Source organism: Oncorhynchus gorbuscha, linkage group LG16 (assembly GCF_021184085.1).
Source record: "Oncorhynchus gorbuscha isolate QuinsamMale2020 ecotype Even-year linkage group LG16, OgorEven_v1.0, whole genome shotgun sequence".
NCBI lineage: Eukaryota > Metazoa > Chordata > Actinopteri > Salmoniformes > Salmonidae > Oncorhynchus > Oncorhynchus gorbuscha.
In genome coordinates, this window is record NC_060188.1 from 44,427,132 (window position 1) to 44,446,633 (window position 19,502).

The 19,502-nt window shown below is 47.1% G+C and overlaps 2 protein-coding genes across 2 annotated transcripts in view; both read right to left on the reverse strand.

Moving 5' to 3' along the window:
- Nucleotides 1-2,529: 2,529 nt before the first annotated feature.
- On the reverse strand, nt 2,530-4,562 carry LOC123999946 (dapper homolog 3-like). Its single transcript, XM_046305994.1, has one exon. The coding sequence runs from the start codon at nt 4,081-4,083 to the stop codon at nt 3,400-3,402; it is 684 nt and encodes a 227-aa protein (XP_046161950.1). The 5' UTR covers nt 4,084-4,562; the 3' UTR covers nt 2,530-3,399.
- LOC123999945 (dapper homolog 3-like) overlaps nt 4,562-19,502 on the reverse strand; it is a 36,692-nt gene continuing 21,751 nt past the window's right edge. Inside the window, exons 3-4 of the mRNA XM_046305993.1 lie at nt 9,801-9,929; nt 4,562-5,119 (exon numbers count right to left, since the gene is read on the reverse strand). Of these exons, the coding sequence (XP_046161949.1) occupies nt 4,572-5,119; nt 9,801-9,929 (677 nt within the window). The 3' untranslated portion in view covers nt 4,562-4,571. The remainder of the gene's footprint in view (nt 5,120-9,800; nt 9,930-19,502) is intronic.

Below are 19,502 nucleotides of genomic sequence, written 5' to 3' on the forward strand. Positions count from 1 at the left end.
TAAAAAAAATCATTTTTAGATAAAACAATACTAAATATATTCATGTCACCAAATAATAGATTCAAATGCACTGCTTTGCAATGAAGGTCTACAGTAGCCTCAACAGCACTCTGTAGGGTTTGCTCCATGGTGTTGCCGGAGGACAGCTAGCATCCGTCCTCCTCTGTGTACATTGACTTCAATACGTGTGTGTGTGCCTATGGTAGTGCATGTTAGTGAGTGTAACGTGTATGCCAGTGCACGTGTGTGTATGCCTGTGTGTGTAGGATGTTACTCCGCCACATATGGGGATAATTATCTTGTTAGTTCTCCGGGGGGAGAAATTGATTAAGTGTTTATATTCAAGTGAATTCCTGTCCAGTGCCTTGCAGCCTGCAGCCGCATTGGTGACACAGCAGGCGAGACCTGCATGACAACAACAAAAACAAGATACCATCTCTACCCAGAAACCAATTCCTCCCCTCCTCTCTCTACTGCTCTCCCTCTGCCTTTCCAACTCCATCTACCCTGCTTTCCCTCCTTTCTCCCTCTGTCGCTCCCTTTACCCATTCGCTTACCTCCTTACTCCCCTCCACCTCCCCCTTTTCTTTCACTTAACACTTACATCACCCACTTTTTATTGCTAAATGTGTGTGTTCCCTGAGCTGTGTGTGTTCTTCCACCTACTCAAGTGAAAGGTTATTAGCGTGGTTGGCTCCATTGGTACCACCCAGCACAGAAGATACTGTTTCCTTTCCAAATGGCAACCTATTGAGGAGATTGACCTTAAGCAATACTTTTGACAAGAGTCCAAATGGCTGTGGTCAAATGTAGAACACTATGTAGGGAATAGGATGCCATTTGAGATAGAGGAACTGGACTGGCTACAATGTCAGAGGGAAGTGCCACATGGTTTCAATTGTCAGAAGTTAAATGTGTATCATGTATCTCTATTATCATTCATCATGTTATCGGTAGCCATTATGGCAAGCTTGTCTTTCATCCCATCGTAGCTTTATCCCGGCTCTGAAATGGATGTTCATCTTGGTTCATTGTAAATAAGAATTTGTTCTTAACTGACTTGCCTAGTTAAATAAAATGTTAAATAAAATAAAAAATAAACGATGGATGTACATCTTGGTTCTCGTTTCTTCCCCTCAAATCGGTCAGCATGGCTCTTCCTCAAAAGTTTTTCTTTGATTCCTTGCATCTGGCCTCCCGAGTGGTGCAGGGGTCTAAGGCAGTGCAGTGCTAGAGGCGTCACTACAGACCCTGGTTCTTTCCTAGGCTGTGTCACAACTTTCTGTGATTGCCCATGTCTTTTGTGCGGTAGACCTTGGGGCAAATCAAGATATAACACTAACTATGCACCACAGCTTTAACAAGCTAGAGAGGCATATATACCAACACTGTCTCTCTCTCTCTCTCTCTTCGCCTAATAAAATCTCTTCTCTGTGCTTGCACAAAAATATGAATAACCCCACAGACAGTAGCATTCAACATTGGTCATCATCATTATGGAACAAGCTTCCCCTTAATGTCAGAACAGAGGAGTCGCTGCCCATCTTCCAAAAACATTCAAAACCGTGCCTCTTTAGTGTATCTTAAAGGATGACTGCAGTTCCTGATTTGGCATCATTTTAGATTGGTTAATCAAGAAACGCTAGTGGCAATGATTGAACTCAAACATGAGTTTGTATTGGGATGTGGTTTGATGTGGATGACCCATGTGTGTGTTTGCAGATGGGAAGAGTTAACCAAATTATTTCAGCAATTAGCTTCAGCCAGCTGGTGCGACCATAGCAACATTGGTTTGACTTTGGATAGCCTATCTCCGGGGCTAGTTAGGGGCCTTCAATAAATTACACACTATTACTATTGCAACAACACATCATCAGTAGGGTAAAACTAACCTGTCTCACGACGGTCTAAACCCAGCTCACATTTACAATGTAAATGAGACAATATGTTCATGTTGCACAACTATTCGTTTTCTCATTAACTGCTTTCAATATTTGTATATACATTTATACAGGTTTGACATTTTTAAGTCATTGAAATTTGGAGTTATTGAAATTTTTACATATTGTCCCATATACATTGTGTAATTTACTAATGCTCCCTAACTAGCCCCATAGGGATATCCAAAGTCAAACCAAATTTACCACGGGCATTTACACTTTTACTACAGAAAAAAAGTTGGTCTTTAAATAAATCCCATGGCACCTCCCACCCCCTAGGTATCTTAAGATGAATGCACTAATTAGAAATCGCTCTGGATAAGAGTGTCTGCTAAATGACTACCAACTTGACCTGACATCAGTTCAACGTCTAGTTGAGTTTTCAACTAACGTGAATTCAACAAAAAATTTCACATGCCATTGGATTTAGGTTAAAAGTTTAAATGCCCTTAAGTTGATTACTTTTTGCAATTCCAATCAGTTTTCCACGTTGAATCAATGTCATCACATAGATTTTTTGGGGTTGAAATGACATGGAAACAGTTGGTAAAATGTAAATGTAAATGTAATAAAACACACATTGACTGCGGATGGTCGAGAGACAAGACCGCTGTGGACCCTAAAGGTTCCATGGTCCCAGCTCATTTTATTTACAGACTACATTCATAAATACAGGAGTGTGTCCGCCACACCACACAGGTGAGCATGTGCAGAGGAGGGCCACTTTCCAGGCTACATTGCAGACATGTGCCTGATCTCACAACACCTGGATACTGTAGGTGTGTAACATATCAGCTAACCATATGTTATGATTTAGCAATCTGATGCCTGACTGCGTTACGCAGTTGATGACATGGCATGTATCCATTGGTTGATGCAATGCAATGTCTGCCATGTAGTCAGCTTGGAATGCAACCTAGGCTACAGACACGTTGATGCTGAGACACAGGTCACATCACAGGGCTCATATCATGTTCACAGTACTCTCTGTTAGTCGGGAGGGAAAGCTTTTTTTGGAAAGGGTGCAAGGTCTTTTTAGAAGGGGGGGGATGGGGGTGCTTAATCTCTGGATCCCAGTTTTGTGTCCACTTCAGTCACTCAAATGACCACAAGCACCAAATCAAGCCACAAATCATATTATCTCAGACCTCAAATGGCTGGGCTCAGGCAACAGCAAAAAGCTGCACTGATCAGAGATCAGAGTTTAGAGCTCAGGCTCAGCTCTGTGTTCAGGAGAGTTGTTGGCAGATCTGAGGCCTGTGTAGGCTGCACTGAAAGCTAAAGAATCTATGTATGCATGTACAGTTAGGCAGTGCATTGAGTTGTGTTTGCTGTCTTATATATCCGCTGTTCTCCAAAAACGACAGTGCTACTCCTCAAAGGAAACCATGTATAGCGAGAGTCACTAAAGTGTCTTAATCCCCACTGCTGATTCTCCACACTGGTGCAGAGTAGCGCTCTAAACGGTGGTCATGATTTTGAGGGAGCCCGTGCGGAAGCGCAGGATCTTCTTTTTAAGCGCATGTGAGGCCTTGATCTTGACGAAGGCTTTGGGCTGCAGGGGGGCCCCAGCTGGGGCAGAGGGCAACGTGGGGGAGGAGAGCTGAGGGGGCAGCTGCTGGGGCCACACCAGACCGCCGCTCTCGTCTGAATCGCTGGACAGCGAGCTGGAAGCTGGCGTGTCGGCTTCACTCAGACTCGACTCAGACTCACCCTGCCCCGGGTGCGTGTAGCCCTCCTCGGGCCGACACAGGTACGTACGATCCCGGTCCAGGTACTCCAGATGGGGGTGGTGGGGATGATGATGGGGCAGGGGGTTGACATAGGTGTAAGGTGGGGGCCTGGGTTTGCGGATGCGCCTGGAGCCATGGTCGGCTAGGGGCATTGGGGTTGGCTGTGGAGGCTGCTCAGCTTCATCCTGGCTGAGATCCAGGGTGGAGCGCCAGCGGCGGTAGCCGGCGCTGCCCGGCTGGGGCCTCTTCCCCTTGGACTGGCTCCCGCGGCTGCTCCCTGACCCTCCCCCGTCTCTCTCCACCGTGTTATACTTGCGTTCAGGGACCCCCCTCTGCCCATTGAGACTGTTCTCTGACTGGGACCTGCAGGCCCGTCTTCCTGGCTTCTTGGAGCCTCCCGGCCGCTCCATCTCTCGCTCCCTGTCCCTCTCTCTCTCCCTGTCTCTTTCTTTCTCTCTCTCCTTCTCCCTTTCCCTCTCCCTCTCTTCACTGAAGCGACACTTCTTGGCAGCGGTTCTAGACTTGGTCTGCTGCAGCTGCTGTGGGGCCAGCTGCTGTTGGGAGCCTCTCTCTGGATAATAGGTGCCCCGGCTGGGTTTGGGCCCCTTGTGGGAGTGTGCAGAGGCCCTGGTGGTGGTGGCCCGGAATGGTTGGGCAGGGATATACTGGGCGTTGACCAACTGCTCGTCTGGCGGAGGAGGCAAGCGCAATGGGGGCAGGGCCGGGTAGCCATTGTGGAATTGCTGGGGTGAGTCGGGCTCACTGCTGCTAGGTTCCTGGGATGGAGCTTCGCCGCAGGGGTAGTCCAGGGAGGCAGAGCAGGTGTTGGCCAGGGGGGGTCTGCCTGGATTGGGGGTAGTGGGGGTGGGGGTGCTGGTGGTGGTGGTGAGGGGGGTCCTCAGGGACCAGGGCCATGACTGCAAAAGGCTCCTGGTCCAGGCTGCGGCAGGCCCAGGATGGAGGGGGGATGCTCGTAACTGCTGGGGGAAACCGCAGCAGTGGCGTGGTGGGGATTGGAGTGGGGGTGGTGGTCAGGGATGGAGTCAGTGGCTGGCCGAGGATCGGGTTCCTTGCGGCAAACGCTGCTTTGGCGGGCCACGGTGATGGCGGTGCGGGCCTCGTGCAGACCCAGGCTGGTGCGGGGCTTACAGGGCCGGAGGGGCAGGGCACGGCGCTGGATCAAACCCAGGATGTAGGTCTCCACACGCTGGGCCTGGCGGTAGTCCTCCTCCGTGGGCTCCCCCTCCACCGTATCTCCCCCCAGCTCCAGCACTCCTCCAGATCCCTTGCTGGTGTCCAAGGGCCAGGCCTCATCTTCCCCCTCCCCTTCACTAGCCCCTTCGGCGATGCCCTCCAGGGTGGGGTAGGGGGCTGAGAACGAGCGGGGGACTGTGGGGCGGGACCCAGATTCTGGCTGTCTGTCCCGATTGGCCCCGAAGAATTCCCCTGGAAAACAGAACCAGTAACACGGTTATAATCAGACACAAAAAGATTTTGGATTGTGACACAGCAATAGAGAGAACCCCACAGACATAGGCTAAAGCGTGATTTTGTAATCACTGTCAAAAACGCACAATCAATGGTTGTTGGCGCACTATGGAAAGGAACGAGAGCATCTGTAAAAAAAAAACAGTTGTGTCACCTGATCCACCTAAACCCCTTAAAATGTTATTGTAACCCTGCAGGTAAACAAATGTTTCTAACCACAACTGAGACTTAACCCTTATCCCAGATGAATTTGACCAAATTTGTCACTATTTGTAAAACACGGGTGCTGGCTAAGCCAAGGGACTAATACAATTATACAAGGATGTCAAGGGTTGTGCTTGTTTCACCAGCCATCAGTGCATCCATGTGTATCCAATGTATGCATGTGTATGTTGTTGCTGTATGTGTCTTGCTGGTGACAAATCCAATTTCCCCACGTGGGATTAAGAAAATGTATTTAATTCAATTCAATGTACACTCTTCGGAGAAAGAAGGTGCTATCTAGAACCTAAAAGGGTTCTTCGAGTGTCCTCATAGTCGTCACCAACCGGTCAATTGTGATCTCCCTAGAACCAAAAAGGGTTCTACCTGGAACCAAAAAAGGGTTCTCCAATGTGGACTGCTGAATTACCTTTTTGGAACCTTTTTATTTTAAACGGTGTAGGTCGTGGGAAGTAGGTAAATAAACCCACTAATGTGAATGAGCAAACATACACCACGGACCATGGACGTAGCCCTAGCTGTGAGTACAATACACACAGCTACAGGAACACCGGACACTGCTTATTGTGGCCAACGGCTACAGACGGAATACAGGCTGTGTTCTAAAAGGCACCCTATAGATGCGGTAAAGAGGCCGATGGAACGCAGACCTGTGGGGTATAGAAGAAGGACACTGGATTGGCGCACATTCAACAAATATGGATATCAGTCATGATTGATGTATCGTAGCAGGTCCACAATGTGGTAACTCAAGTCCGATTTGGATATAATATTTGGCTGTTTTCGCTGCCTAACGTTTAGAATAACCTTTTCAGGTTTAGAAGAAGTGACTGCTATGCTAACTCCTGTTCGAATAAGCTGGTAGCATAGCTAGCATACATAAATTGGTGTTGGTAGTCAAAGTCGTTTGTAACTGTAATGCAGTTGATTGGTGAAATACACATATAGACAATAGCCTTAATGTTGGTTAATGTTGGTGGGGGGGAAATGATGAGAATCTACTGTCCTATGAGCTCATCCACTGTAAAAAAATAATAATAAAAGCATCTGGACATTATTTCCCATTTCCTTAAGCCTAACATTTGTTTTTCAACAGCGGAAATGCGCACAAAACTTGCTGACTGCCTCTCTGACCTTTGCAACATTGTTAACATTTTGATTTCCACCTCATCATAGGAAGTGTACGGACAAGAAAAACAACAAGTTGGTCTGGTTGTCATAGTAACATACATTAACTAGCTAGCTCGCTCAGCTGCGGGGATAACAACGTGAAGGTATTGTTTCATTGAGTAAAATCAGTTCAAATGAAAGTTTTTTTTTTTCTTCAAATGAAAGTATTTTTTAAATATCTGCTACAGCCATTTAGCTTAGATAGCTAGGGCCTAGGCTAGCTTGGCATTGAACGCATAGAACTAATGAGCAGTCGGCTTGGCTGGCAACAATGCCAATAGAATGAACAACCAGATGGCTTGGCTGGCAGCAATGCCAATTGAACCAAAATGACCAGCCGCCTTGGGTAGCAACCCTAAATTGTGTTGGTTTCATGGAAGGAAGAAAATACCATGAATAAATTAATAAAAATAAAAATTTTAATGAAAATATGTCAATCATTATTTTAATATGTTGGTGTACTGTTGTATAAAATGCCCTCGACTTCATCCCGGGTCTAACAACACCTGTGCTAATATATCCTCCAAACCACGGCTTCTAGGGCATTATAACTTAATGAGTGCACTACTTTCAACAGAGCGTGTAGCAGCGCAGACACAGTGTTGAATCATCCTTACACACAGACAGAATAAACAGCTGAGGTTTCTTCCCAGGAGTGGGAAGGTGAACGTAAAGGCTCTGGAGTAATGAACCGACCTTGCTGTCCCTGCCTGGCTGGTTCCCCTCTTTCCACTGGGATTCTCTGCCTCTAACCCTATTACAGGGGCTGAGTCACTGGCTTACTGGGGCTCTCTCATGCCGTCCCTGGAAGGGGTGCGTCACCTGAGTCGGTTGATTCACTGTTGTGGTCATCCTGTCTGGGTTGGCACCCCCCCCCCCCCCCCCCCCCCCCCCCCTTGGGTTGTGCCGTGGCGGAGGTCTTTGTGGGCTATACTCAGCATTGTCTCAGGATGGTAAGTTGGTGGTTGAAGATATCCCTCTAGTGGTGTGGGGGCTGTGCTTTGGCAAAGTGGGTGGGGTTATATCCTTCCTGTTTGGCCCTGTCCGGGGGTGTCCTCGGATGGGGCCACAGTGTCTCCTGACCCCTCCTGTCTCAGCCTCCAGTATTTATGCTGCAGTAGTTTGTGTCGGGGGGGCTAGGGTCAGTTTGTTATATCTGAAGTACTTCTCCTGTCCTATTCGGTGTCCTGTGTGAATCTAAGTGTGCGTTCTCTAATTCTCTCCTTCTCTCTTTCTTTCTCTCTCTTGGAGGACCTGAGCCCTAGGACAATGCCCCAGGACTACCTGACATGATGACTCCTTGCTGTCCCCAGTCCACCTGGCCATGCTGCTTCTCCAGTTTCAACTGTTCTGCCTTATTATTATTCGACCATGCTGGTCATTTATGAACATTTGAACATCTTGGCCATGTTCTGTTATAATCTCCACCCGGCACAGCCAGAAGAGGACTGGCCACCCCACATAGCCTGGTTCCTCTCTAGGTTTCTTCCTAGGTTTTGGCCTTTCTAGGGAGTTTTTCCTAGCCACCGTGCTTCTACACCTGCATTGCTTGCTGTTTGGGGTTTTAGGCTGGGTTTCTGTACAGTACTTTGGGATATCAGCTGATGTACGAAGGGCTATACAAATAAATTTGATTTTGATTTTGATTTGAGGTAGGACACCGGGGCTCTACTCAACTCTATGTCAAACTAAAGTAATGCACTATAAAAGGGTATTGGGTGCCATTTTGGGACACAACCTCTGTCTTCCCTAAGCTGGTCTGCCTGTTTCCCACTGGGAAGCATTCCTTTAAGTAACATCAGCTAGCCACAGTCAAGGCCAGACCAACTAACCTGCACTTTAACATATTACTGTCTCCTGTATCCTGATTTATGTCTGGCATTGTGTGTGTGTGTGCGTGCGTGTGTGCGTGTGTCTCTAACATGGTACAGTGGGTCTTTTTCTCTTTCTGTTTTCTCTCTCCGACTGAGTATGCACACGGCAGCCATGTCTAAATCCCATGACTATAATCAAGGCCTCTACATAATCACGGCAGGACAGTCCACTGATGCAATTACACATCAAAGCCAGAACAAGCAGACTCTCCTTTCACCCCTCCACCAGCACAACCAGTCCCCTCATTTATCTATGTCACTGGGCACAAGATGTCCCTTACACAAAACATTGTGTCCCAAATAGTTCCCTATTCCCTGTTTAATGTACTATATTGGAAATAGGATGCCATGTGGGCCACTGATTTTAAATGGACATTACACTCCAAAACTAAAGTTTGTTCAGACCTCAAAAGTAGTCTCATGCCAAGATACAGATATGTCCACATCCCATGCCTGGTTTCTTGACAAAACATCTGCCAAACTTTGATATTGAAGTGCATTGTCCAGAAAATAAAAGTACAATGCAATACTATACAACTTAAACATGTGTACCTTTAAGAGCACATCTTCCTAATCTAATAGCTAGAAGCCAATTACGGAGGAGAACTCAAGTAGAAGAGAATCCATTAGTATAGGTCCTTCGCTTTAATGCAACCCAAAGAAATGGGTTTGTGTTTGTTTTGCCGCGCGTCCAGAACTCGTTATAGTCTGGGCTATTTGAGAGCACTGATTGAGTCTGATGGCGTCTGGCTCTAATGTGCTTCTGCTGGCCGCTGCTCTGTGGGGGACTTAGTGCCAGCTTGGCATCATTGTTGCCATCTTGCACTGTCTATGTGGACTAATATACATTTAGTAACTATGCGGTCTGACCTAATCAAACAGATTCCCAAGAATATAAATGGATATTGCTCTATATCTGGGTAAATGCATTTGCTGAGCAACTGTGACGTTATTGAAACTGAATAAAAAACACAAATAAAATCCATTGAATTCTTCGCTTAGGTATGCCTGTAGGCTATATTGATTGTACTGCATTTGCATGGTGTGTTTGTCACAGGAGGTTGGTGCCACCTTAATTGGGGAGGACGGGCTCGTGGTAATGGCAGACGCGGAACAGTATCAACGATATCAAACATGTGTTTGATGCTATTCCATTTGCTCCATTCCAGCCATTATTATGAGCCGTCCTCCCCTCAGCAGCCCCCACTGGTGTGTGTGTGTGTGTGTGTGTGTGTGTGTGTGTGTGTGTGTGTGTGTGTGTGTGTGTGTGTGTGTGTGTGTGTGTGTGTGTGTGTGTGTGTGTGTGTGTGTGTGTGTGTGTGTGTGTGTGTGTGTGTGTGTGTGTGTGTGTGTCTGCGTGTGTCGTCACTTACCGGCTGATTTGGGCCTGTCGTTGGCGTAAACCATGCGGATGGCTCGGGCAGTGCTGGGGGAGGGCTCTCCAAACCCAGAGGAATCAGACAGACCCATAGGGGACAGGTGCTCACTCAGCTCATAGAATCCTGCAAACACATGCATACAATTTAACAGATGTTTTTATCTGAAGCGACTTACAGTACAGTGAATGCATACATTTTTCGTATGTGTATGTGGTCCCTGCGGGAAATTAACCAACACAACCTTAACTTTGCTACCTCCATGCTCTTACCAACTGAGCCACACAGGGCCAATAACAGTCACGCCTCAGCCAAATGACGATTTGGGAGTACTGATATGCAAGTGCAACAGTCTGTAGTTCCTGTGGATGGTTGTTTCTACAGTTATTGGGTATGCATACATTGTATTGTTTACTTTTCTTATGAACCGGAACACTGATTTGAAAAGAAAGAATCTGCCATTTTCATTTGTATCTACCACTTTTGAAACTTTGTCAGCTGTAGGCGGGTGGGTCCCTCTTATATTGGCCTCTCTATAGATTGAATTGTAATCTTTTTAGTGAGCTTTTCCTTTTTTGTTTATTATTGTCTTTCTCAAGATAAAAATGTGGGTCCCGAAAATAACGACAACAGAAAGTTGAGCTGGTAGTCAGGTCTGGATCAAAAGATTAACCCCACTCAAAAGACTCACACAGCATTTATTTGTGTGTGACTGTAGCTGACGAACATTCCGTTATGAAGACAGGACTGTTAGCAGATATACTGCGGCCTTGTATCCCAATGTTTTTCCATGTTGAAAGTGAACGGCAGGTTAGTCATTTACGCATTCCTCAAGGCATTTGATGCCTCTCAATGTTTCCTTTTTTAAACTCTCAAGGCTTCTCAAAGTGTTTTTCAATGTGCCATCCTCAATCTTCAAAATCGCCAGCTGGCTGTGCATTCTTTGAGGTAATTGACCCAATATTAGCCGTGGATTTTATACTGCTGGCATCTTCGGCTGAAAGTAAATTTTTGTTGGACGGCTTACAGCTCTTCAAGCCAAGTCATTTTAAACTCTCAGCAAAAATGCTCCCTCGGAAAACTGAATGCATTTATCAACTTAATGTGGGCTTTGGAACTGTTTCCTGCTTTGACTCACAAAGAACACAAGCAGCGCAGCCCTAGACAGTCCCTCAATATCAGTGGATGCTTCTCAGAGGAGGAAGGGGAGAACCATCGTCCTCAGTGAATTTCATAAAAATAAAAATAGTGAAACATTTAAAAAGTTATCCTTTATAGATAAAACTATACTAAATACACTCACATCACCAAATAATAGATTGAAACACATTGTTTTGCAATGAAGGTCTACAGTAGCCTTCAGCAGCATTCTGTAGGGTAGCACCATGGTGTAGCCGGAGGACAGCTAGTTTCCGTCATCCTCTGGCTACATTGACTTCAATACAAAACCTAGGAGGCTCATAGTTCTCACGCCCTTCCATAGACTTACACAGTAATTATGACAACTTCCAGAGGACGCCCTCCAACCTATCAGAGCTCTTGCAGCATGAACTGATTATGATGTACACCCAATCAAAGGATAAGAGAATGAATCTAGTGCTGAAAGCATAAGCTACCATTAGCTAGCACCGCAGTGCATAAAATGTGGTGAATAGCTGACTCAAAGAGAGAGAAAGACAATAGTTGAACAGTTTTGAACAAATGAATTTCTTCAAAAGAGAGAGGGAGAGAGATATTTTGTTGTATTTTTTTCACTTTCACTTCACTAGCGAAAACAGCTAGCTAGTTTAGCCTACTCAAACACCCGTCTCAAACAGAGAGGGATGCTAGCTAGATCGCTATGGCTATCCAACACTGGAACTCTTCCAAGTCAAGGTAAGCTTTTGGTTTTATTAATTTATTGCCACCCGCGGCTCACCCATGTAACTGCTAACACTGCTTACTGACTGTACTGCATGACTGTAGCGGGTTTACTACGAGTAGCTATGTTGACTATGACTTTAGCTAATAATGGTGATAATGATGTAGGCTGTGTAGCAGTTAGCGGCTATGATATGAAGGTTTGGCTTGGAAAGGTTTTTTCGCCTGGTTACAGACAGCTGATGTGTTGTGCACTGAAGTCCAAGCCAGGGAAAAGATGAGAGGAGGGAAGCGCATAAATGCGAGAAAGATTATAGCTACAATGATCAAAGTGATCATGATGTTTGTATGTGGCCACTGTGACAGTGAATTGTGTTTGCGTTTGATCATGGGTGTATTCATACCGCCAATTCTGTTGAAAAACCTTCTTACACGGAAGCAAACAGAACGAAACGGGGATAAACATACCTGCATTTTTCCAATAGAAACTCTAGTTTGAAACTTTTGACGAATTATCACACCCTAGATCAGCTAGATGCAGGCAAGAGTGTGCAAGGCGGTATTGAATGTGTCACTCACTGTCTGTCACCTTGATTACTCAAATTTCTCGCTACCTGTGCACCTAAGTTGCAACATGTCATTCATAGGCTAGGCTGTAGTACCCACAGGATGGGTAAATGGAAAATTTGAGTTTCATGTAGTAGCTAAAACCAATCAATGTTACATTGAGCTGGGTGAATGGAATATGAATGACAGTCAACCAATATGCTGTAATAGAAATAAGGCCATGGTCAGAAAAATTATTATCGTCCTCTCTCATCTTAAACGACACCGACCTATTGTGAAATATACAGTACTATACAGTAAGAGTGAGGTGAGTTAGAGGTGAGATAGGGGTGAGAAAGCTATATGGAGCAGTAATAGGCCCACTGTGGGGTAATTTAAGTTACCATTCTAAAATAGAGCAGACGTGTCTGCCTGCTTTTGTTGCTGCCAGGCTACCAAACCACCTCATATAATGATGTCAGCCTCTGAGCCGAGGAGAGAAACTAAATGGGCCTTGGTAATCTCTCTCTCTGCCTCAGCATCAGATGGTGCAGATAGCCCGGTTAGCCAATGTGCGGAGCACTGGGTGGTCGGGCCAATTGAGGAAGTATGTACATATGTACATGAATGTATAGTTAAAGTGACTGTGTATATATGATAAACAGAGAGTAGCAGCAGTGTAAAGAGGGGTTAGGGGGGGTTAGGGGGGCACACAATGCAGATAGTCCGGGTAGCCATTTGATACCTGTTCAGGAGTCTTATGGCTTGGGGGTAAAAACTGTTGAGAAGCCTTTTTGTCCTAGACTTGGCACTCCGGTACCGCTTGCCATGCGGTAGTAGAGAGAAAAGTCTATGACTGGGGTCTTTGACAATTTTTAGGGCCTTCCTCTGAAACCGCCTGGTGTAGAGTTCCTGGATGGAAGGCGGCTTAGCCCCAGTGATGTACTGGGCCGTACGCACTACCCTCTGTAGTGCCTTGCGGTCGGAGGCCGAGCAATTGCCGTACCAGACAGTGATGCAACCAGTCAGGATGCTCTCGATGTTGCAGCTCTAAAACCTTTTGATGATCTCAGGACCCATGACAAATCTTTTTAGTTTCCTGAAGGGGAATAGGCTTTGTCGTGCCCTCTTCACGACTGTCTTGGTGTGTTTGGACCATTCTAGTTTGTTGGTGATGTGGACACCAAGGAACTTAATGCTCTCAACCTACTCCACTACAGCCTCGTCGATGAGAATGGGTGCATACTCGGTCCTCCTTTTCCTGTTGTCCAGTGTAGTTTCCTGGCACCTCCCGGCTAGGTCTCTGACCTCCTCCCTATAGGCTGTCTCATCATTGTCAGTGATCAGGCCTACCCCTGTTGTGTCATCTGCAAAGTTAATGATGGCGTTGGAGTCGTGCCTGGCCATGCAGTCATGGGTGAACAGGGAGTACAGGATGGGACTGAGCATGCACCCATGGGGAGCTCCAGTGTTGAGGATCAGCGTGGCAGATGTGTTGCTACCTACCCTTACCACCTGGGGGCGGCCTGTCAGGATGTCCAAGATCCAGTTGCAGAGGGAGGTGTTTAGTCCCAGGATCCTTAGCTTAGTGATGAGCTTTGAGGGTACTATGGTGTTGAACGCTGAGCTGTAGTCAATGAATAGCATTCTCACATAAGTGTTCCTTTTGTCCAGGTGGGAAACGGCAGTGTGGAGTGCAGTAGAGATGGCATAATCTGTGGATCTGTTTGGGCGGTATGCAAATTGGAGTGGGTCTAGGGTTTCTGGGATAATGGTGTTGATGTGAGTCATTACCATCCTTTCAAAGCACTTCATGGCTACAGATGTGAGTGCTACGGGTCTGTAGTCATTTAGGCAGGTTGCCTTTGTGTTATTGGGCAGAGGGACTATGGTGGTCTGCTTGTTACATGTAGGTATTACAAACTCAATCAGGGACATGTTGAAAATATCAGTGAAGACACCTGCTAGTTGGTCAGCACATGCCCGGAACACACGTCCTGGTAATCCATCTGGCCCCCCAGCCTTGTGTATGTTGACCTGTTTAAAGGTCTTACTCACGTCGGCTACGGAGAGCGTGATCACACAGTCGTCTGGAACAGCTGATGCTCTCATGCATGCCTCAGTGTTGCTTGCCTCGAAGTGTGCATAGAATTCATTTAGCTCGTCTGGTAGGCTCGTGTCACTGGGCAGCTCCCGGCTGTGCTTCCCTTTGTAGTCTGTAGTAGTTTGCAAGCCCTGCCACATAAGACGAGCGTTGGAGCCGGTGTAGTATGATTCAATCTCAGCCCTATATTGACGCTTTGCCTGTTTGATGGTTCGTCGCAGGGCATGGTAGGATTTCTTGTAAGCTTCCAGGTTAGAGTCCCGCACCTTGAAAGTGGAAGCTCTGTGTAGTGGCTTCCTTTCGTCTTTACCATAGCCACTGCCCAAGCCTGAAGCGGGGTTGTTTGGTACGCATACAGTCCACAGTCAAGGTTTCCAAACGGCCAAACATTCAATGACATCCAGGGATATGGTGCAACAAAAATGTTTATTCTTCTTATATCTAACAAATAAATGATTCTTCAATCAACTTAAAGCATAGAATACTTTATATGGAAAATACATATTATGACCTGTCTGTATGTCTGTATGTCTGTATGGTCAAAAAACTATACCGCTCCCGCATCTAGCAAGGACTCTCTCTCCCGAAGGCCCAATTTCCTGCCTTTATCCTAACACACTTACCACAATACAATGAATAGGCAAGAGGGGGGGGCAAAAACTAAGTTACACTAACAACAAATGAATATATCTCAATCAGGTAAATATAAATCATAAAGGTACGCACCTAATATTTCATCATTTACATTCATATTTAATATATTTACACAAATATACATGGAGCTCCATATGTTCGGTCTTTTATATAAATATGTCCAAATCGGCTCTAACATACCGGCCCCTAATTGTTGACAGCACTGAATGCACAACAATTACTTTACTCCCTTTACACTCGCTCCAACTTCCGGTTGGAGCGAGTGGTCGCATCTGCACTTCGCTCCCGCGGGTAGTATAACTTTTTCATTATATTTCATTATAGCACAACGATTTGATTTGTCTAATCTTAGCAATTTCTTCTCAGCTAGCTACATAGCCGTCTTTGTATCAAAGATATCAAAGATAATTGCGTAATTATCGTATTTCGCCGTCCTAACGTAGTCTTCACTAGCCAGCTAGCTAACGTCCACTGATTAGCTGCACTGGAGAAACTATTACACTCAACTGAACGACTTGATTAGTGTAGTGTTAGCTAGCTACATAGCTGTCTTTGCTGTCTTCGTATCATCGTATCCAAGATAATTGTGTTGTTTAGGTTTAGAGTGTGTAGTGTGTGTAGAGTGTGTAGTCTTAGAGTGATTATCTTAATTTACCGAGGTTAGCTAGCCAGCTATTTGTCGTCCTTAAGGTAGGAGACTCTGCTAGCTAGCCAACGCTAGCCAACGTCTTCTGAATAGAACTCAACAACCCGGTCGCATTCACAGGTAGTATCACATTTTCACTTCATTTCATTACAGTACAACGGTTTGATTTGTTTGATCGTAGCTAGCTACATAGCTAGCTACATAGCCGTCTTTGTATCAAAGATAATTGTGTAGTCTAGAGCGATTTTATAGGTTCGCTAGCCAGCTATTGTCGTTCTTTTAACGCAACGTAACGTAAACAACACTGCTTGCTAGCCAGCTAGCCCCCGAATAGCAACACTGCAGAAACTATTACACTCAACGGAACGACTTGATTAGTGTAGTGTCAACAACGCACCCACTGCCAGCTGGCCTACTTCAGCAGTACTGTATCATTTTAATCATTTTAGTCAATAAGATTCTTGCTACGTAGCTTAACTTTCTGAACATTCGAGACGTGTAGTCCACTTGTCATTCCAATCTCCTTTGCATTAGCGTAGCCTCTTCTGTAGCCTGTCAACTATGTGTCTGTTTATCCCTGTTCTCTCCTCTCTGCACAGACCATACAAACGCTCCACACCGCGTGGCCGCGGCCACCCCACTCTGGTGGTCCCAGCGCGCACGACCCACGTGGAGTTCCAGGTCTCCGGTAGCCTCTGGAACTGCCAATCTGCGGTCAACAAGGCAGAGTTCATCTCAGCCTATGCCTCCCTCCAGTCCCTCGACTTCTTGGCACTGACGGAAACATGGATCACCACAGACAACACTGCTACTCCTACTGCTCTCTCTTCGTCCGCCCACGTGTTCTCGCACACCCCGAGAGCTTCTGGTCAGCGGGGTGGTGGCACCGGGATCCTCATCTCTCCCAAGTGGTCATTCTCTCTTTCTCCCCTTACCCATCTGTCTATCGCCTCCTTTGAATTCCATGCTGTCACAGTTACTAGCCCTTTCAAGCTTAACATCCTTATCATTTATCGCCCTCCAGGTTCCCTCGGAGAGTTCATCAATGAGCTTGATGCCTTGATAAGCTCTTTTCCTGAGGACGGCTCACCTCTCACAGTTCTGGGCGACTTTAACCTCCCCACGTCTACCTTTGACTCTTTCCTCTCTGCCTCCTTCTTTCTACTCCTCTCCTCTTTTGACCTCACCCTCTCACCTTCCCCCCCTACTCACAAGGCAGGCAATACGCTCGACCTCATCTTTACTAGATGCTGTTCTTCCACTAACCTCATTGCAACTCCCCTCCAAGTCTCCGACCACTACCTTGTATCCTTTTCCCTCTCGCTCTCATCCAACACCTCCCACACTGCCCCTACTCGGATGGTATCGCGCCGTCCCAACCTTCGCTCTCTCTCCCCCGCTACTCTCTCCTCTTCCATCCTATCATCTCTTCCCTCCGCTCAAACCTTCTCCCACCTATCTCATGATTCTGCCTCCTCAACCCTCCTCTCCTCCCTCTCTGCATCCCTTGACTCTCTATGTCCCCTATCCTCCAGGCCAGCTCGGTCCTCCCCTCCCGCTCCGTGGCTCGATGACTCATTGCGAGCTCACAGAACAGGGCTCCGGGCAGCCGAGCGGAAATGGAGGAAAACTCGCCTCCCTGCGGACCTGGCATCCTTTCATTCCCTCCTCTCTACATTTTCCTCCTCTGTCTCTGCTGCTAAAGCCACTTTCTACCACGCTAAATTCCAAGCATCTGCCTCTAACCCTAGGAAGCTCTTTGCCACCTTCTCCTCCCTCCTGAATCCTCCTCCCCTCCCCCCTCCTCCCTCTCTGCAGATGACTTCGTCAACCATTTTGAAAAGAAGGTCGACGACATCCGATCCTCGTTTGCTAAGTCAAACGACACCGCTGGTTCTGCTCACACTGCCCTACCCTGTGCTCTGACCTCTTTCTCCCCTCTCTCTCCAGATGAAATCTCGCGTCTTGTGACGGCCGGCCGCCCAACAACCTGCCCGCTTGACCCTATCCCTCCCCTCTTCTCCAGACCATTTCCGGAGACCTTCTCCCTTACCTCACCTCGCTCATCAACTCATCCCTGACCGCTGGCTACGTCCCTTCCGTCTTCAAGAGAGCGAGAGTTGCACCCCTTCTGAAAAACCTACACTCGATCCCTCCGATGTCAACAATTACAGACCAGTATCCCTTCTTTCTTTTCTCTCCAAAACTCTTGAACGTGCCGTCCTTGGCCAGCTCTCCCGCTATCTCTCTCTGAATGACCTTCTTGATCCAAATCAGTCAGGTTTCAAGACTAGTCATTCAACTGAGACTGCTCTCCTCTGTATCACGGAGGCGCTCCGCACTGCTAAAGCTAACTCTCTCTCCTCTGCTCTCATCCTTCTAGATCTATCGGCTGCCTTCGATACTGTGAACCATCAGATCCTCCTCTCCACCCTCTCCGAGTTGGGCATCTCCGGCGCGGCCCACGCTTGGATTGCGTCCTACCTGACAGGTCGCTCCTACCAGGTGGCGTGGCGAGAATCTGTCTCCTCACCACGCGCTCTCACCACTGGTGTCCCCCAGGGCTCTGTTCTTGGCCCTCTCCTATTCTCGCTATACACCAAGTCACTTGGCTCTGTCATAACCTCACATGGTCTCTCTTATCATTGCTATGCAGACGACACACAATTAATCTTCTCCTTTCCCCCTTCTGATGACCAGGTGGCGAATCGCATCTCTGCATGTCTGGCAGACATATCAGTGTGGATGACGGATCACCACCTCAAGCTGAACCTCGGCAAGACGGAGCTGCTCTTCCTCCCGGGGAAGGACTGCCCGTTCCATGATCTCGCCATCACGGTTGACAACTCCATTGTGTCCTCATCCCAGAGCGCCAAGAACCTTGGCGTGATCCTGGACAACACCCTGTCGTTCTCAACCAACATCAAGGCGGTGGCCCGTTCCTGTAGGTTCATGCTCTACAACATCCGCAGAGTACGACCCTGCCTCACACAGGAAGCGGCGCAGGTCCTAATCCAGGCACTTGTCATCTCCCGTCTGGATTACTGCAACTCGCTGTTGGCTGGGCTCCCTGCCTGTGCCATTAAACCCTTCAACTCATCCAGAACGCCGCAGCCCGTCTGGTGTTCAACCTTCCCAAGTTCTCTCACGTCACCCCGCTCCTCCGTTCTCTCCACTGGCTTCCAGTTGAAGCTCGCATCCGCTACAAGACCATGGTGCTTGCCTACGGAGCTGTGAGGGGAACGGCACCTCAGTACCTCCAGGCTCTGATCAGGCCCTACACCCAAACAAGGGCACTGCGTTCATCCACCTCTGGCCTGCTCGCCTCCCTACCACTGAGGAAGTACAGCTCCCGCTCAGTCCAGTCAAGACTGTTCGCTGCCCTGGCCCCCCAATGGTGGAACAAACTTCCTCACGACGCCAGGACAGCGGAGTCAATCACCACCTTCCGGAGACACCTGAAACCCCACCTCTTTAAGGAATACCTAGGATAGGATAAGTAATCCCTCTCATCCCCCCTTAAGATTTAGATGCACTATTGTAAAGTGACTGTTCCACTGGATGTCATAAGGTGAATGCACCAATTTGTAAGTCGCTCTGGATAAGAGCGTCTGCTAAATGACTTAAATGTAAATGAAATGTAAATGTAAACGTAGAGCCAATACACAAAACATTCTATACCAGAGCACTATTACAGTTCATAGCTATATACAAATATACAAGGTGCTATATAGGAAAATAGTCCATAGATCTCAGTCTGAGTTGAAGTGTAAAGGTGTTCAACTTTGAAAAATGTCAAGAGTTTGACGTCCAAAAATGTATGACATCAAAGAATGTAAGAGTACGACATCAACGAATGTAAGAGTACGACATCAACGAATCAGAGGTG